A 19,242-nucleotide genomic window follows, 5' to 3' on the forward strand; every position below is an offset into this window, starting at 1 on the left:
CTAGATGTGCTTACACGGTGTTGGTAGTTGAGAAACCAGAATGATCTGCAAGCTGTAGCAGGGAGACCCACTGCAGATGTGGTAAAAGGCAGAGATGATGAAGCTGGAGATAAAGCCTGTAAAAGGGGGCCTGGTGACGCAGACCTATCGAGCTACTCACCACAAGGTCAGCAGTTAGAAACCAGGAGCAAGATGAGGCTTTCTGCCCTCCCAGAGCAGTTCAACACTGCCCTATAGGGTCTCTGTGAGTCAGAATCAACTCATTAATAGTGAATTTGGAAAGCTAACAAAAACACATTTTAAATCTTTTTTACGTGTTACAATAAACTACCTTTTGAACCTTGAGAGTCCTAATAACCAGTTCAAATGAGGTATTTTTGTTCAACATGGAGTCTAGAAGCATCTGCTCTTGCTAGTTTTATGTTAATGGTTAAATTTCCAATGAGTAATGTCTATTCTCCAGGTTAGCGATGGAATCATTTGGCTCTGATAGCTGTGCCTGGCCTTGGAATGGCTGTGAGCATTTATGGTATTAAAATCCTCCTGTTCGCTGTAAGAGCCTACTCTGGCTCTAATGGGACCCCGTGTTCTTTTCAAATGATTGTCACTTAAGGTATTGTCCTTCGTGTAAAACTGACTCCAGTGAAGTTGTGAAGGCTGGCGAACGGCTGAAGATGAGCAAAAAGAAAGCAAAGATGCCCTCGGCGAGCACTGAGAGCCGGAGAGACTGGGGCCGGGTAAGGAGCAGTCCCCTCTCCCCAGGGTCACATTAGCGGTGTTTCAGTGCCACAGTGGTGATGGCCTACAAGATTAACTGGCACAGTCAATTGTGGGGATCCCTGAGACTTGGTGGATATAAATAGTTGGGTTCCCAGTTGATTCACCCTTTCTTTACTATTTATTACAGGCTTTCTTTGAAGCTTGGATTTCACTAACTTCTCAACTTCTTTTGTGACTTTCAGGGAATGGCCTGTGTTGGTCGTACCAGAGAATGTACCATTGTTCCTTCAAATCATTATGGACCTATTCCTGGGATTCCTGTTGGATCGACTTGGAGATTTAGAGTTCAGGTATGTATGGTGAAAATGGGCATTGTTTGTATGAAAGAAGCTCGTACATAACTTCATGTAAGATCATGGCTCATGGCAAGATAATAGATGAACCTTGAAAACATGATGAATGAAGTGAGTCAGACAGAAGAGGTCACATACTGTATGATCCCACTTACATGAAACATCTACAAAAGACAAATGCTTGTCAACCAAAGTTTATTAATGGAGAAACTGTTAAGAGTTGTCCAGGATTTCATGTCACCTAGAATCCCAGTCAACACCCACGGAAGGCAGTAGTCAGGAAAGCAATCCATGTAGGAACATTGAGAAAATCTGCTGCAGAAGGGCCTCTTCTAAATATGACAGAGTGCTTGCGGGCAGTGTGTGGGGGTGTGTGGACTGACGTACACCTGACCCAAGCCATGGTATTCTCGGTCACTTCTTAAACTCGCAAGAGCTGGACAGTGAATAATGAAGACCAGAGAAGAACTGATGCCTTTGAATTGTGGTGTGGGTAAAGAATGCTGATTGCATCACGACGCCCAAAGACTTTGAGATCTGTCTTGGAAGGAAGAACAGCAAAAATGTTCCTTAGAAGCAAAGATGGAAAGATAAGAAGAACCCCAGTGAGACATGTTACCAGATGCCCCCAGAGAAGGACATCAAACTGGGTTGAGAGTCAGGGTAGGGGTGGAAATGATTTGGATAAGCTTGACAACACCTAACAACAGCAGCATGGATTGAGTGTAAACATAGAGAGGCCTGAGTGAGGCATGAACCCGGGAGTGTTTACAATCGGAGGTGATGGTGGTGGTGGTGGTGGAGGTGGTGGTGATGGTGATGGTGGTGATATTTAGTAAAAATAAGCCATGGGGAGAAAACAAGGAAGAGAAAATGCAGCTAAGAAGGGAAATAGAAGCCCGATTGAGTGAGAGTAGTGTGTGATGTTTAACTTGGGCTTAATACTCAGGGACCATTCTGTTTTAAGTAGTTGAAAATCTGAAGTTGAATGGTTCTCAAAAGAATAGTTCTAAGATGAATAGAACAGGTTGGACGGAGCAAAGCTGGAGGCAGTGAAGAAGGGTCTATGGACAGCATCCTCGCTAGTACTGAGACTGCGCTCTGCAGGTACGATATGATGGCTAGGAGAGGGTACGAGGTAGACATGTCCAAAATGGCGCCTGGCTGGCTGGGCAGGAAACAAGAAATGATACGGACTGTGAAGCAGGGATGGTTCTGAATAAGTTCATCGTGAATGGAAATACCAGTAGTCACAAGATGAGTTATTTTATTGATACCTTGAAACTCCAAATGTTGGGCAAGCGTCGTTTTAAAGTCATTAGCTCTGGGTCTGTCGTGGTCATCTGGTGCAGCCCTAGGAGCACACCTGGATGACTTCAACAAGCAGACATTGGTTTACTCCCTCCCTCGCTGCCAGCGAATCAATGCCGACTCATAGGGCCGCTACACTACAGGATAGGGTAGAACTACCCCTGTGGATTTCCAAGACTGTCGCTCTTGTCTGAAGCCGAAAGCCTCATCTTTCTCCTGAGGAGCCAAAGGTGGTTTTGAGCTGCTGACCTCGCAGTTAGCAGCCTGAAGCGTAACCACTATACCACCAGGTCTTCTCTTCTCACCGTCTAGGAGAGTAGGAGTCTGTATTCAGGGTGCTGCTAGCTCTGGGCAAGGCTTTGTCTCTTGGTCTACAATGGGGCGAGGTCCTTGTTGTTGGTGAACTGCATGTGGCATGGCATCTGTCTTCGAGAATGCTTTCTAGAGTTCTTTGTTGAATCTATACCTTTTCTAGCTAAAAAGAGATACTAGTGTTAACTTCATTCTTGTTAGCCTCCTCAATATAACCAAGATATATATCGATCTAACCAAGTCCTGTCATTAATATAATGGATTCCCAAAAGGAATTCTAGCTACAGGTGGAAGGGTAAGATTTGCAGCACCGAGTTGGTAGAGACACAGTTTAATCCATAAGCGTGCCTGGGGGATATCCCCTGAGAGAACGGAATGAGAGCTAAAGGATAGGCATGGGTGACATTCAGGCTTTGGTTGGGGATGTCTGAGTCTAGTAATTGCATTTTTAATATGTAACATAACTAATTTGACTGGTACCATGAGACTCTTGCTTGTGTTACAGGTGAGCGAAGCGGGCGTCCATCGGCCCCATGTTGGTGGAATCCATGGCCGAAGTAACGATGGGGCTTACTCTCTCGTCCTGGCTGGTGGATTTGCAGATGAAGTTGTAAGTCACAAAACATCCTCGCTCTTTAAAGCCTGCCTTGGGCATTCTGGAAAATATACAAGTGTTGTCTTGAGATCCATCAAATCCTATCACTTTGTGTCATTTCATGTTGATGTGGTCAGTTAAAACCTTTTTGAGTTACAAACCTCTTGACAGTCTTTAATCTTTACATTTACTGATCTTATTTATAATTTGTATATTATCTATTTTTATCAATTATATGTGTTATATAATTATAAATTACATATATAATTTGTATATACTGCATAACTAATTTTAAAATCATTTTATTGGGGGCTCTTAAAGCTCTTATAACATACCATACATCAGTTGTATCAAGCACATTTGTACATGTGTTACCACCATCATTTCCAAAACATCTACTTGAGTCCTTGGTGTAAGCTCCTCTTTTTCCCCTCCCTCCCCTCCTTTCCCACCCTCGGGAATCTTTGATCAATTATATATTATTATTTTGTATTTTACACTGTCCGTTGTCTCCCTTCATCCACATTTCTGTTATTCATCCCCTGGGAGGGAGGCGGGCTATATATCTAACCCTTTCCCTCCCCACATAACTAATTATTAGTGAAATACATTTTTCGTCCCCCTCCCCCCTTGATCATTATTTTCAGTTGTGGCAAAAATGTACACAACAAAACATTCTCTAATTCAGTGACTTCTACATGTATAATTCAGCACCATGTGTGGTGTTGCACACCATTTTTGATACCTTTTTCCACTTGTATTCTCTATAGAGTGTTTTTGTTGGGAAGACTGTAGATCCACTGGTATCTCTAAGAAAGAAAACATACAGCCATTTCCTTTGATATGACCTGTATGCAGTGCCCCCCAAAGAGACTATCTTTCAAAACTACAGGACAGAATCAGAAACAGAAAGCTGCACATGGCCCAGTCAGGGCGCTCCTAACTCCCAGCACCCTGTCTTGCCTTCTGAAAGCGACCACACCCACTCCCATCTCCACCTCTCCCTCCCTCTGACAACCACTACCTGGTTCTCCACCTCTCAACCGTTGGGATTTCAAGGTTCTTATGGAAGGAGTCGCAGAGTATATAACCTTCCGGTGTTTATTGTAAGGAAAGCTGCTGTCAGCCTCGCGTACAGGTGTTTGGGTAAACGTGGTGAGTCCTTATTTCTCCCAGAGTGCAGGTTTCTGGGTTGGAAGGTTGTCGTGTGTGTACCTCTGTCAAGTGCTTTGCAGGTTGGGCATGCCGCCCTCACTAGCAGAGATGAGAGATCTGGTGTCACCCTAACCGCATAGCACAGCAGTTGATAGTGTCGCTGTTTGCTGTTCTAGCCGAATTCAGGAAGATAACAGACCAGTGGGTGGAAAGTCTTATGGATCCAGTAGTGGTAGGAGCATCTCATTGCTGGTGTGGGTCTCCTCGTGGCTCCTCCAGCTCCGATGCTCTGGCTGTCATCAGCCTGTGTCCATGTGGCTTGTCAACAAGAGTGGCTTGCAGGGAGTCAGCATGTGTCCCGCTTCCAATGAGCTATTTATCTCCTTAGCGCTTCCAAATGAGGTCATCAAGCTGCGACCTGATTGACAGGCTAAACACCCTTTCACTTGTAAGCCTCCCATTGACACAAGATTATGTAACTGCCATAATGATCCTAAGAAAAGTACAGCACAGAACTTAAACTATCACCCAGGGCAGTCACCCTGAGACGCTCTTTAGACCTTGAGGCAAAATTCAAGTTATATCAAGTCAGGGTCAGAAAACATTAATGATAGAGTCTTCGATTCAACTGACAGCAGCTAGGTCAGTCAGTCTATCTGTCTGTCTGTCTATCACTCTCATCCTTTACCTCTCGAGGGTCTTTTGGCCTCTGCCTTGTTTCTGGTTTGGGAAGCCCACCTACCTCTCTCCCTCACTGTCTTGTGGTCTCTGGTCTTGGCTGCAGTTTCTGGTGCTTCTTGTCACTTCAGACAGGCTCTCAGCATGAGCTCCACGATGGCTCTTCTTCCCTGATGGGCCCGGGCAGCCCTCTCCCCTTCTGAGACGGCTCGCTGGCACACGGAAATGGCCAGTCAAATTGACCAGTCCCTCTGTAAGTTTTTGACACACCCCGTTTGAGTCTAGTGGAAGTTGTAGAGACATGGATAGCAGAACCAGAGGGGAGTCCGTTCCCTTCACCTCCTCCGGCCATTCCTGCTTTCCTTGCCCACAAAGGAACTCTCTCTGTTAGTGTGAAGGCTGAAGTACACAGGAAGTAGTGTCACCAAATTTCGACTCTGTTTATGTGGTTCTTTGCTGTGCAAAGAATAATAGGAAGTGGGAACTGATTACAAGGATCCACACGTGACCTCTTCCCTGGGAGAGGGACAGCAGAGAAGGGGGGAAGGGAGACTCCGGAGAGGGCAAGATATGACAAAATAACAATGTATAAATTACCAAGGGCACATGAGGGAGGGGGGAGTGGGGAGGGAGGGAGGAAAAAAAGAGGACCTGATGCAAAGGGCTTAAGTGGAGAGCAAATGCTTTGAGAATGATTGGGGCAGGGAATGTATGGATGTGCTTTATACAATTGATGTATGTATATGTATGGATTGTGATAAGAGTTGTATGAGTCCCTAATAAAATGTAAAAGAAGAAAAGAGGAGAAAAAAATGAGTAGGGCAGGGACTGTACAGATGTGCTTTATACAATTGATGTCTGTGTATGCATGAGCTGTGATAAGAGTTGTATCAGCCCCAATAAATTGTTAAAAAAGAAAGAAAAAGGAGCTTGAGCTGAAGGCTCTCCTTCAGTTTTAGGTTTACAGCAAAAAAAAAAAAAGAATAATAGGAAGTGATTTCTGTTTTGAATGACACTGTCCAGGTTGGCTTGCCTCCAGTCTGACCTTCCTTCCTCCAAAAGGTGGGATAGTGGTTCTGTGTTACTGGGCTGCCAATCATGAGGTCAGCGGCTCAAAACCCCAAGTACTCTGTAGGAGAAAAATGAGGCTTTTTATACTCCAATAAAGAGTTGTCTCTGAAATCCAAAGGGGCAACTTGCTCCCTGCCCTGTAGGGTCACGTCAGTTAGAACTGACTGGATGGCAGCGAGCCTGGGGTCTTGTGCTTATTTGTGTAAGAGACTTTGGCCTGCTCTGAATGTGGGGTGTAGCGTCAACCAAGACACCATTTGCAACACTGCCTTTGATGAGTTTAGGAAGTGTTGTAGAAAAATATATTACAAGGTAAAATTCTTTTAGGCCTTATTCTCTACAATGGTACTTACTTTTATTGGATCAATAAAAATGCAGTAGAGATACGTGGATTCATAAAAACACTTTAAAACCCATAAAGTTTTCAGTTACAGCTCTTCTACAGGACCAATAGGATACCAGTAGTGGCTTCTTTTAAAGAAGCAATTGCAGGAATCCCCACTTGCCTCTGATGAGAAACCTGGGTTTCATCCACCACCACTGAGTAGCTTCTGACTGTCAGTCCTTACTGCAGCGGATGGCCTCCTCAACTTTCTGCCACGGGGTGGTGAGGCTGGTGGATTTGAACTGCCAACCTTGTGGTTAGTAGCCCAACAAGCAACCCACCATCTCACAAAGGCTACTTAAAGGCCTAATGTTGGTACCTACTTTGGCTAACTGCAGAAAATCCAAAGAGGGGTTTGACTCAGAGGGGAAAAGAGGCATCTCACACTAGCTCAGCAGTACCAGGCTCCCCTCCCTCTCGGGACCCACATCCCACATCTCTTCAGTGGGCCACCCCACGTGAACACTGGGTGGCAGTGGGATTACCACCATTATCTTATACATTACTTGGTGTTGCTTGGTAGGTCACTAATGGTGCCTGGCTCCTATCCTACCGGCGTCTGAGAATGCTCAGTTTTTCCCCATGCACATAAATGGTGTGTTGCTTCTTAGCTCTACACTATTTCTGCTTAGGAAAGACTTCAGAGGAGCAAACCCTCTATCCAACAGCGGGGGAGGGGGAAACCCGTGCTTAGTAGAGGGTGGTGGTGGGGGGGTCGTTCTTAAGATCAGTTGGAACGGATTAAAATAAAATGGCCTTGCATTTCAGAATAATCACTAGCTAGTGAGTTAATTTGCATATTAGTAGTTTCTTCCTTTAGCCTGAGCCCTGGCTCAGAGGCTTAAGAACATTCTTACAAATGTGCAGATTCTATAGAAGTGTTGTGGCATCTTCTTGCCAAATAGACATATGGTATGTACTATTTTCCAGTTTTGAATTATTTTCCAGACTTTATTAAAAATATTAATGAGTTTGAGGTGGAAATTAGCCCTGCAAGTGGATCCCCCTCTGACCATTTCCACCCTGACTCTTCAGGGCCACGGGGACATTTGCCGTGGCACGGCTACATTCTTTCACCACGTTCTGTTGGCTCCTTTCCCTGGTTCTCTAGTCTCCCTGCCTCTTATCTCTTCACCTCTGCTTCCGAGTAGTTGTTGAACAGGCACCAGGGGCTTCACAAAGTTTGGGGAAGGTCCAGTGTCCTTTTCACTGTGAGCTTCTTGGGACCCTCTCAAGCCCTTTCTTTTGTGTGCCCCTCTGCCATCTCTAAAGGGTGGTCTCAGGAGATGGGGTTGGGTTGAATTGATCGGGTGCCTGTAGAATGGAGCAGCAGGAGCTTACAGAACAGAGACATACAGTATGATGTTATTAAGGACGTGTTCATTACAAAAGACATTTAATATGTACTTCAAAATTCAGCAGCAGATTGGGATGGTGCTATTGTGGTTGGGAATTCCATTATGGATGTTTATCAAAGAACCTGCAGTTAATGAAACCCTGATGAAATGAAGCACATGGCCGGTTAGTTCAGTTGTATGGCCTCTGTGGCCCCGTGTAGAACAGCTGTGGCTGGAGGTGGTCCTGGAATTGACTGCTTCCAAGTGGTCAGACTTGAAGGTGTCAGGTGCACGAGCTCCCCTTTGAGTGGTTCTGCACAGAGCCAACGCAGGCTGTGCAGAGTCCTACTGCCGAAACTCTCTCCGACAGGACCGAGGGGACGAGTTCACCTACACGGGGAGCGGTGGGAAAAACCTTGCCGGAAACAAAAGGATCGGCGCCCCGTCGGCCGACCAGACCCTGACAAACATGAACAGGTACTCCTCGTTGCTAGCCCTGGTCAAGAACCATCAGTGTCCTTGTAGCATTCTGACCCGAGGCTTGTCTCCAAGGCTTCCCCATGGGAGCCCCACCACCCAGCGACCTGGTTGTCTGTGAGCGCCCCTGCCACTTTCCTTCCAGGCCGATTTGCTCCGTGGCATGACCCCAGGAGCACTGCACACACGGGGCCTCCCTGAAAAGGAAAGGGGGCCTGTGCACTTCTCGGCGACATGAGCAGGAAGGCGGTGCGGCTGCTGTCCCACCGGACACACTGAGCACAACAGTCTGCTTGCTCCACAGGGACCGGTCCTTTAGAGGGGGCTCGCACGTGTCACAGAGGGATGTGCGCACACGTGAAACATGAGGCCACACCGGTGTTTTGGGGACTTGCCCCCGTAAAAGGCATCATACATGTGATGAAAGGAAATGGACACCCGGGTCACAGTGACCTTCCCTCACTAAGTGCCCTGGCGGCCTCACAGGGACACCTGCCCTTGACCTTAGCACCATAGACGTCCCAGACAGAAACGTTTGCTAGCGATGAAAATGCCGCACTCCATAAAAGCATGTGAGCCTGCTGTCGATGACGTGGCGGAAGCCCCCAGGCAGCAGCTGCCACGCTCGCCCTCGTCGCCCTGATCGTTCTTCTCCAGTCGTTTCACGCTGTGGACTTCCTAAACCTCCTGTTTTCAGGGTCTTTCGCGGCTTGGTGGCGTAAAAGCCCAACTCCTCTGCTTCCTTGGGTCCCTGTCCCTTGGTTCCAAGTAGTGTCCCCGAAATTCCTGATACCGGTGTGAATTAAAAACAGTAACTTCAGTATGTCGAGGCCTGGTTGCCTCGGGGTGCTCAGATGCTCTGTATTCATGTCTTCTGTATTATTTCTGACAGTAGGATTATTTTGCTGAACCAGCAGAGGGGACAGGTCAGATCTGCAGGTGAAAGCTTCCTGAGGCAGGCGTGAGTCTCCCGCCACCCCTTACCGTTCAGTTTCTAGCAAGGATGAATGAGAAGCAATCCACCAGCTCTGCTGGCGGGGCCGTCAGAAAAGGAGTTAAGACACTTTTTGACTTGGGTGACTGGGTGTGTCCATGAAAACCGATCTGGATGTTGCAAAGGGCCTTTCCAAGCTGTCCAAACCGAACATCGTGTTGCTCTTTCCTTACATGAGATGGCTTTGTTGCCATGAAGGACCTCCTAGTTCCCTCCACACACCCACCTGCTTCGGAATGCCCACGCTAGACTGAAGCTTTTGGAATAATCTCATCAAGAATGCCCACTGAACATATGCTCCAACTGCTATGAGCATTCAGTGGCAGGTAGTGAGTGAAAAGGAAATATTAATGATAAACAATTGACTCCCGACTTCTAAGGGATTGTAACATCCAGGCAATTAGTTTGTACCACAAGCTAGAAATGTGTCCTCTGAACGGACGATTCTCTACGATCCCTTGGGCAAGGGTGACCTAAGTGTCTTAGAAGTTTGAAGACTGAGGTGAAGGTCTTCAGTTTGTATATGCCCATAGTATATTCTTTCCTGGGTAACAAATGGTCCGCTCCATTTTTGCTTCTCCGTTAGCAGGTGGTTTGATACCTGCTTCCAGATCTGAGAAGCATTTCTTCCCGTTTCTTCCACGGCCATTCTTAACTGGGGATGTTGGAGGCAAGAGCCGTATTACTAGTTTCATCTCCATCCAAATACCCGAGCAGCCTCTACCTGATGCGAAGTTCCAAGTGAGTGGCCAATACCATTTAGTGGTGGCAGAGGCCTTCTGACTGCAGGTAGCCATGAGCATGAAAGCATTTCACTGAGGGACAAGAGAGTAAATGCTTCCCTTGCTCCTGGAGGTACACCGTGTGCAGATCTCAACAAGCGCCCATCAGTGAGACCAAGTATTACCCTAGAGATGAGCATGGAGTTCCATCTCCCAGCTTTCAGGACATCACCCCTCTTTGAAGTTCAAATAGGTAGCTTGAAAAGGTTTAGCACAGCTGTGAACATTACCTTTTAAACTGAAACAGCTCCAGCTGTTTATTTACTTCCAAAATATAAGTATAGTCAAGAGACAGTCTCTTCAGCAGGTTAGTCTCTGTCTTAACAGCCTGTGTTTTTCCTTTGAGCCCTGAAAGATGCACCATTCCCTGGAAAGTTGTTGAGCATTGTGTCTGATTTCATTAGATTGGGTTTGGTTTGATTTTTTAAACTTTAATGTGTTTCCTATGTTTTCTTTGCACATAAGTTAGGGAGCAGGTGTCTTAGAGGAAAAATGCTAGATTAAACAGGTCCTGGTGTTTTTGGTGGGACTAAGTTCCCCAAGAAAGGTCTTCTGACACCTAGCAGCCCCACTGATGACCTGCAGTCACGAGTGCACTCCGGCCACACCCGAGCTGCTTCCACCGCAGTGTGTCTCTTTGCTCTGTGCTGCAGTAAAGTGGAGTGGTCTCAAGCCTTCTAGATCTTGCTTGTCAGAATCTTAACACAGGCGTTTGGGTGTTTTTTATTTAAATATCTTTTTCACTAGCAGGAAGGCTTATAAAGGAGATTCTCATGTAGAATTTGCTCTCAAATACCCTTCTAAGGTTTAAAGAATCGTTACGATCTGGGATGTAGGCCTAGAGAGATCGCTTGTGCCCTGCCAGCAAACTTATGTTTTTATCAGATTTCTTTCTACATTAGCGTCCAGCAATTTCTCTAAACCCCTCAAACATAACTTATTAACCAGTCGCTTTGGTTGAGTTTCCCCCACACCTGCCCTCCCCCGAGCAAACGTTATTGCAAAGAAAATTCCGTGTATTTCTAGTTGTTTTCTATTATACATGGCACAGATGTTATTACTTTCAGAAGAACCCTACAGGCTATCTGAGAACCAATCCCCTGGCTTGGGGGTGACATCAGAAAACTGATTTGTCTTCTCTGCTGGTGGGGGAAGCATAATCCTATTATCTGGAATAATATGGGAAGAATCATAGACTCTTGACCATCAGGTAAGGCCTAATTCACCTTTTGCTTGTGCCAACGATTCGATTGTCTCCTGGGAGGAAGATGACTTGGTATAAAGGCTCTGTTTTATTTTGTAGGGCACTGGCCCTAAACTGTGATGCTCCATTGGATGATAAAATTGGAGCAGAGTCTCGGAATTGGAGAGCTGGTAAGCCAGTCAGAGTGATACGCAGTTTTAAAGGGAGGAAGATCAGCAAATATGCTCCTGAAGAAGGCAACAGATATGATGGCATTTATAAGGTGCTCTACATGGCATGACGTCTTGTTAGTCGTTCTTCCGGGGCTCTCAGGACAGGGCTGCCTCTGGGGCTCCCGGGGCGGGAAGCAGCAAGCTGTAGGCCACCGGGGTCAGCACGTCGGTTCTTCCTGGAAACGGGAGATGTGCACAGAGCGGGTTCGGGACTTTGGTGTGCTGCCTTTTAGCTTTCTGTGAAGCCCCCACGGGCTGAAACTCTCTACCTGGACAGATTCTCTGACAAAACCAGTTCTTTAACCTGCCATTCCAGTCTGGAGTCCTGTGGACCTGTCCAGCGTGATGTGATTCTGTTTTATTGATTTTCCCAGCAGAACCACATACGTTGTAATATGAAAATGATAGGTCTGCGTTGTTTGTTTAAAAATGCAGGGCCAGTTACGTATTGGTTACTGTTGTTGTATCTATCCAGTCAGAAACATAGCCTGTTACCGTACCAAATCTTTAATGGTCTTCACCCAGATGGGAACTGTCTTAATCTTACTGCTCTGAGAGCAAAGCAGGCGTCTCTTGAAGTGAGGCTGTAGTTCTGGCACATACATGTCCTGAACACACTGATGTGACCTTGTGCATGAGCCCGAACTCCCAGTCTCAAAGTTGCGCTGTAATGTGTTACGACTTAGGTGGTGAAATACTGGCCAGAGATTTCATCAAGCCATGGGTTCTTGGTTTGGCGCTATCTTTTACGAAGGGACGACGTTGAGCCTGCGCCCTGGACCTCGGAAGGAATAGAGCGCTCAAGGAGGCTGTGTCTCCGTTTACAGGTTTGTCTAGGCTGCTGTGCCTCCACTCTCTGTGCGCCTTTGCGCTGCCATGAGCCCCCTGGCAGAGGTCGGGAAGGAGGGCCTGGCCTGTGTACAGGGGACCAGTACAAAGTGAAGAGTGGCCCCAGGCTCCTTGGTGGCAAAGCTTCCCTGGGCAACCAAGGCTGTGCCCGAGAAGGACAAATGGACCTGAGTTAGGAGCCCTTGAGAAGGGTGGTGTGTCCTGGTAGGAGGAGATGGCTTTAGACTGGTCTGCTCTCTCCCCTCTCCCATGCCCTCATCGTGGTTCGTCTAGGCGCAGGGTGCATGTGTGGCTGGCCTCCCCTTCCACTGCCTGTGATGCACACCCTGAGACAAGCGTGGTGTGCATCCATCTGCCCTCCCCCTCAGCCCCTGGCCCTGCCCGCACCCCTGTGTCTCAGCTCAACTGTGGGCACCTGCCTCCCCCCCTTAGGCAAGTGTCTCCCTTCCAGTGTAAGTCTGTTTCCTTCCAGTACCCCTAGAATGGGTTGTGTCCACAAGGTGAGAGCTGCTGAAACAACTCTGAACATAACACTTTTGATGACAGTGTTTTTAGAAAACAAACCAACCTTTTGTTGGTCCTGTTTTTGGAGGGGTTTTCACTTGCCCTGGTTCAGCAGAGCATTGTTTCAGGTAGATGAGGTGAGAAACTGCCAACCTGCTCTGAGGGGGGCGATAAGGACACAGAAGAGGCCTGATGCATGTTGAGCTTTTGATGTGAATTCCACCACAAAGCATGCTGGGCTCCCTGCCCCGCCCCGTCCCCCAAGCAACAGAGCAGTAACACACGGCCAGACAACCCTTAGGAGAGCAGATTGGCCTTTACTCCTTAAAGCCTGGGCCAGTGCAGCCACCTTCCGGGCTTTTCCGCACTTTGCTTCCCGCGTCATGTTGAGCGTTGATAAATTTACCCCTAGGATTTTTATTAGGTTGACACCCCAGTTTCCCATAAGTTCCCATCTGTGTGCTTCCCTCCCATGGTGCTGTGTAATTGCTCTCCCCTCCCCTTCCTACCCAGATTCTGCTTCCCTCCCCCCTCCAGTGTTTCAAGACAGATACAGCCACAGCTCCCGAAGAAGCGACCTTTGATCTCACAGATCTGAGTCTGGTGGCCTGAAAGGGTCATTGTGTTAGGAAATGGGATTGCTCTCAATCAAAGCACCATGTTTCTAGCCTGGATTTGGAACTTAACAGCCTTCTATCCTGTCAGTCCTTTGACTGTTAAATGTCTGATTCTGTCACAAAGCGTCTACATGTAGATCAGCGTGGGTGGCTCCTACCCCTGGAACCATCCCCCCCTGTTTAACATTTTCATCAGGATCTAAAACCCTCCTCTGTGAACTGAAATCTACCTTGTACTTTCCCCCAATCAGTATCCAGCAGGTTACCCTTCAGAAAAGGAAGCCAAGAAGACAAAAGGACAGTCAAAGAAGCAGACCAATGAGACCTCCAAAAGGCTGAATGCAGACGGTAGGTAACAGCCGCAGCAATGCCTCGCTCATGAAGTGAATCTCCAAAGACACTTTGGGTGTGAAACGCAGACTGAAGAACAGAAAGTCTGCCTAGGGGACTGGTGCCCGGGTGGGTCTTGTGCACACAGAGGATCCAAAGATCAGGGCGGGTAGATGGTGCTTTGATGTGGGTTGGTGCCCTGCATATATGCCTGGCACCTGGTAGCCCCCTAACCCTCCCCCCCTTCCTCCTCCTGCATGGGTCTAAGTCTGCCAGTGTGTCTCTGTGAACCTAGATGAGTGTCCAAGTGCCTCCAAAGTGGTCAAAGCAACGGAGTCGGCAGAAGCGGGGGAGCCCTTCCAGCTCAGCACTCAGCAGCAGCGTCTGATCGCAGAAGACCACCCCAACCGGAAGCTGTGGGACGAAGTGCTGGCGTCTCTTGTGGAAGGACCGGTACGTAACGACGGCTGTCTTAGCGGGGCTCCAGGACTGGCGTGCGCCTCTCTCTCAGTGTGTTTTCACAGATTGGCCACAGGGTGCCCCTTCTGTCCAATCTTCATATCCTTCCAGGAGTCTGGGACGACACTGGACTGCTTGTTGATGATAGAGTTTGCCTTGGGAGTTGGCTTTTGACTTCTCAGTGCCTAGTGCTTCAAGGGTTAAGATGAGCTTGACCCAACCCAGGGCATTTTCAATCTCCTCAGCTGCACATGGACAGTATGGAAGGGAGCCGGAAGAACAGTTGAGGCCTTTAGTTTATGGAGTTGGCAGAGAGCATCGACTATGCCATGCACTGAGGAAGGGGGCTGGAGGGGGAAAATGAGGAGCTGATACCAGGACCTCAAGTAGAAAGCAGATGTTTTGAGAATGATGATAGCAACAAATGCACAAATGTGCATGGCACAATGGATGGATGGATGGTTTGTGATAAGAGTTGTACGAGCCCTAATAATATGGTTTAAAAAAGAGAATGTGCCCTGAAGAACAAACCCAGTTGTCTTGGAAGTAGAACCAGAATGCTCCTTGTAAGCAAGGCTGTTGAGACTTTGTCTCCCATGCTTCAGACATGTTATCAGACCAGTACGGAAGAAGTTCGTGCTTGGTCAGGGTCAGCACCAGAAGGCAGACCTTCTACAAGATGAGTGGACACCGTGACTGCAGTGATGGGCCCAGACGGAACAACGGTGTCTTCATTTGGACAGAGGGCCGTCAGCTGACACTCAACGGAACTAACACGTCTTAGAAACAGCTTTTTGTTAGACAGTCAGATCTGCTCACGCCCTAAGCTGTGTGAGGCAGAAACCTTTCCGGAGGGAAACTCAAGTATAGGTGAAGCTGGTTAGAGATAGAACTCAGCCGACCTGCCTTGTGCATCCCCTGGTGGTGTGATGGCGTGGGGCAAAGGGTGGGCTGGGTTACTGACTGAAAGCAGACCGTTCAAACCCCCTGGCTGCCCTGGCAGGGAAAAGCAGCTTTCTGCTGTCGTGAAGTTGGACGGCCTCGGAATCTACTGGATGGCAGTGTGTGTGGTTCACGCTGTGAGGTGCCCTGCTGGTGCAGGGAGTTAAGCATTTCACTGGTAGCTGGAAGGTCAGTGGTTGGAGCCCTTGAGTGGCTGTGGGAGAGAGGGGTGGCAACTGGTTCCCATCGAGAATAAAGTGGCTGGGGATCCCGGGGGCAGTCCTCTCTGCCTGTGAGATTGCTGTGCGTGACAGCCACTCACGGTGATGGTTGGTTTGTTGGTGTTTTTTCTCTTTTTAATGCTGTGCATTCCTTCCCACCCGTCCCTGAGATGTGAACCCGGTCAGGGAGTCGAAGCGTCCTTCGTTGCCTGTTACGTGGGTTTACTTGTTTCCTGTAATTACAGGCACTGCTTTTGTTTGGTTTTATTGGAGGCCTACTCAGTGTGACTTAAGACGTTATCCCTTAGAGTTAAAAAAAAATTATTATTAAAAGCTTGTTTTTGAGGGGGGGGGGGGAGAAGAGGACCTGATGCAAAGGGCTTAAGTGGAGAGCAAATGCTTTGAAAATGATTAGGGCAAAGAATGTACAGATGTGCTTTATACAATTGATGTATGTATATGTATGGATTGTGATAAGAGTTGTATGAGCCCCTAATAAAATGTTTTTTAAAAAAGCTCATTTTATTGGGGGCTCTTACAATTCTTACAACAATCCATACATCAGTTGTATCAAGCATATTTGTACATATGTTGCCATCGTTATTTTCTACACATTTACTTTCTATTGAGCCCTTGGTATCAGCTCCCCCCGCTTGATAAATTATTGATAAATCATGACCACTTGATAAATTTTTTTCATATCTTACACCGACTGAGGTGTGCTTTCCCTCATGGTTTCTGTTGTGCGTTCCCCTGGAGAGGGGGTGTGGTTTTGTGTCGATCTTTGCGATTGGTTCCCCCTTGCTCCCCTCCTCCCACTGTCCCCCTTCCCTCCTGGTTTCACCACTCCCATTCCGGTTCCTGGATTAGCTCTCAGAATCTTTTTAGTATATTTTGAATGCAAGCTTCTTTGTCTTCCCCTTGGTTCTCATTCTAGAATTTTCTGAAAAAGTTGGAGCAGTCTTTTATGTGCGTCTGCTGCCAGGAACTAGTCCACCAGCCTGTGACAACTGAGTGCCTCCACAACGTCTGTAAAGTAAGTGGCTGTCTTCCTTTCTCAGGACCCCCTAGGGGCCCCTTGCCACCAGTCCCCTCTGTAGCATGTGACTTGCAGTAAAACCTGGGAAAGCCAGAACCTGTAGAAGGTGGCAAGGAAGGCTTTCCCACTCAGGGTCAGCGAGAGAAAAGCTGCAGGTATGCGCCCTCTGGGGTAGAACCCTGTCCAACCAGGCCGGCCCAATGCGCTCCAGTTCTCACCGGCTCCCCTGTGTGCTTCCAGGAAGCTGCACAGTCGTGAAAGCTTCCTCGTGATGGGCGCTCGGTGAGCACTGGGCGGTCAGGGCAGGTTTGGTCAGTGGTCGGAGTGACGCAGTATGTCCAGGTCAGATTGACGGGAGCAAGCTTGCTGCTGATATCACAGCTTGTGCATGTTCCTGATGCCAGCGCTCCAACTGGCATGGGCCTGGGTGGGCACTGAACAAAGCATGTGCAACAGAGTCCACTCGGCAGCAAGCCCAGGTGAACTCAGAGTGACATTATGAGTGGGGAAGTCGCGTTTCAGTCAAACCAGGGCCGATTCTAGCTCCCCTAACTTCCAAACGCAGGTTTCTTCTGGAAAAATGGCAACGAGTCTTCCTTATACAGGGTTGTATGCTGAGTGGCGTGTTGAAGTATATCGCTTCTAACCGATCCAGTCTTTCCACAGAAGGAAATTTTCAAGGCACAGGGAATCCTGGGTTCTCTTTTTCTCCAGTCATCTACCAAGGATCCCTGGTGGTGCCCGGGTTTAACCATGGGGCAGCTAAGCACGAGGCTGGCAGTTCAGACTCACCAGCTGCATTGCCGGATACACGAGGCTAGCTGTTCCTGTACAGATTCACCCTCAGAAACTATGCAGGCTCCCTGTGGGTCGCAATGGATTTGGTGGCCTCGATTGCGTTTGGGTGCCATCCTAAGGAGCCCTAGTAGTGCAGTGGCTAAGCGCTTCCCTGCTCATGGAAAGGTAGCCAGTTTGAATTTGCCAGTTGCGCCAAAGCTTAAAGAGATGGCTATCTATTTCTATAAGGAAAAATCTCAAGCACCCTTCCAAGAGGCGATTCCGACTCTTAGCAAGCCCAGATGGCAGAGTAGAAGTCCCCTGTGGGTTTCCAAGGCTGCCAGATTTTTGCAGGAGCAAAAAGCCTCACTGATCCTGCAGAGCAGCTGGTGGGCTCAAACCACCCACCTCCTGCTTTGCAGCCCTGGAGAGCCCACTACACCAGCAGTGCACCTTGCTGCTCTGTGGGGCGCGAAGCTAAAGCTTTGATGGGACCCACCCCCTGCTCTGCAGGCTGGGGCAATTGCAGACGACTGCTGCTGCCCGCACCCTCAGATGGACCGTGTGCTTTGTTTCGGTTTTGCCTTAGGATTGCCTGCAACGCTCCTTTAAGGCCCAAGTCTTCTCCTGTCCCGCCTGCCGGCACGACCTGGGCCACGAGTACGTCATGATTCCCAATGAGAACCTTCAGACTCTCCTTGACCTCTTCTTCCCTGGCTACAGCAAAGGCCGATGATCTGGCCCCATCTACGACCATCTGTCCAGATAATGACTCTTCTGCTCGTGGGAAGGGGGAGGCGACAGAGGGCCCATCTCTCACGTTCTGAAGCAGCCAGTCCTCTACCACGTAGCCACCATCTTGTGTGTCGTACGAGGCCCATTGCTCGACCATCTCTGAGATGCCAACCGGTGGTTCCTGCCAGGCACAGCCAGTTCCACCGAACTCGAGCCCAAGCCGCAGCCCTACTAGTTGATACCAAGTTATTTCTTTTGCAACTACCTCAGGACAGGAAAGTTGGGGCGGGGTGGTGGTGGGGGGGAGGGTTTTTTTAAAAAAATCATGGAGAAAAAAATGTGTCCAATGAAATTCTAGCTACTCACTGCCTCCCAGATCTGCTCTGTGCCCGGGATCTGATGACAGGAAAGGAAATGGCTGGGGCGGTTGGCACGGACAGCACAGCCTGCTTGTGTGCTGTGCGTCGTGTCTGTGTGTAGTGTCTCTTCATCCACGACAGTGTGTGTCTTTGCGAGGGCAGCTCCGTTGTTTTGTGGCCCATCTCGTGAGCTCCATTGTGCTTTTTATCCTCGTGTTTTATGCAAGTTGACTACTAAGGCCTCGGGAGGGTCTGGAGGGGCCGGCACCGCGGCGGGCTGTGGTGTGGGGCCCTGCACCACAGCGGGCTGCTCCGAAGCGCCAGCAGGCAACACACACGCAAAGCCAAGGCGGGGCTGGCCCCCGGGCCCCCCCCTCTGCAGAACAATGAGGATGGAAATTGCTTCATACTGTGATCCCACGTTTTTATATTCACCGTATTCCCCAAAGCATACCTTAATAAATATTTTATGTCCAGAAAACCAGCTCATTTTGTTTTCTTTTGCATTTGTGCAGCGTGTGCCGTGGGTTTTCCAGAGCCGCCCTATTGTGTGCTTTCACAGAGTGCCATCTTGCACAGCATCTCATTTCTGCCCTTGGTCAGGAGTGCTGAAGGGAGTCTGAAGCAGGACCGAGGACAGATTTTACCCTGGGGGGGGGGGGTTCTGGGAGATTTGTATGGATTTATTTGGTTTTTTTCCCCTTCATTTTCGTGGGTGGGATATCTTTTCCCAATCCAGACGCGTGTGCCTGTTGGCCACCAGAGCATTCACCTACTAGCTCCCATCGGAGCTTCTCCATGGCTGATTCTTATCGCACAGAGAG

General features: G+C 48.5%; 1 protein-coding gene across 2 annotated transcripts in view; it reads left to right on the forward strand.

Moving 5' to 3' along the window:
• Positions 1 to 18,899, forward strand: part of UHRF2 (ubiquitin like with PHD and ring finger domains 2) — an 88,435-nt gene extending 69,536 nt beyond the window's left edge. For both annotated transcript variants that reach the window (XM_075559904.1, XM_075559902.1), the window contains 10 exons: positions 614 to 737; positions 963 to 1,070; positions 3,202 to 3,306; positions 8,288 to 8,394; positions 11,474 to 11,636; positions 12,273 to 12,413; positions 13,808 to 13,904; positions 14,182 to 14,339; positions 16,446 to 16,544; positions 17,914 to 18,899. In XM_075559904.1, the coding sequence (XP_075416019.1) occupies positions 614 to 737; positions 963 to 1,070; positions 3,202 to 3,306; positions 8,288 to 8,394; positions 11,474 to 11,636; positions 12,273 to 12,413; positions 13,808 to 13,904; positions 14,182 to 14,339; positions 16,446 to 16,544; positions 17,914 to 18,060 (1,249 nt within the window). In that variant the 3' untranslated portion in view covers positions 18,061 to 18,899. The remainder of the gene's footprint in view (positions 1 to 613; positions 738 to 962; positions 1,071 to 3,201; positions 3,307 to 8,287; positions 8,395 to 11,473; positions 11,637 to 12,272; positions 12,414 to 13,807; positions 13,905 to 14,181; positions 14,340 to 16,445; positions 16,545 to 17,913) is intronic.
• The last annotated feature ends 343 nt before the right edge of the window (positions 18,900 to 19,242 follow it).

This window comes from Tenrec ecaudatus, chromosome 10 (genome assembly GCF_050624435.1).
Source record: "Tenrec ecaudatus isolate mTenEca1 chromosome 10, mTenEca1.hap1, whole genome shotgun sequence".
Classification (NCBI taxonomy): Eukaryota; Metazoa; Chordata; class Mammalia; order Afrosoricida; family Tenrecidae; genus Tenrec; species Tenrec ecaudatus.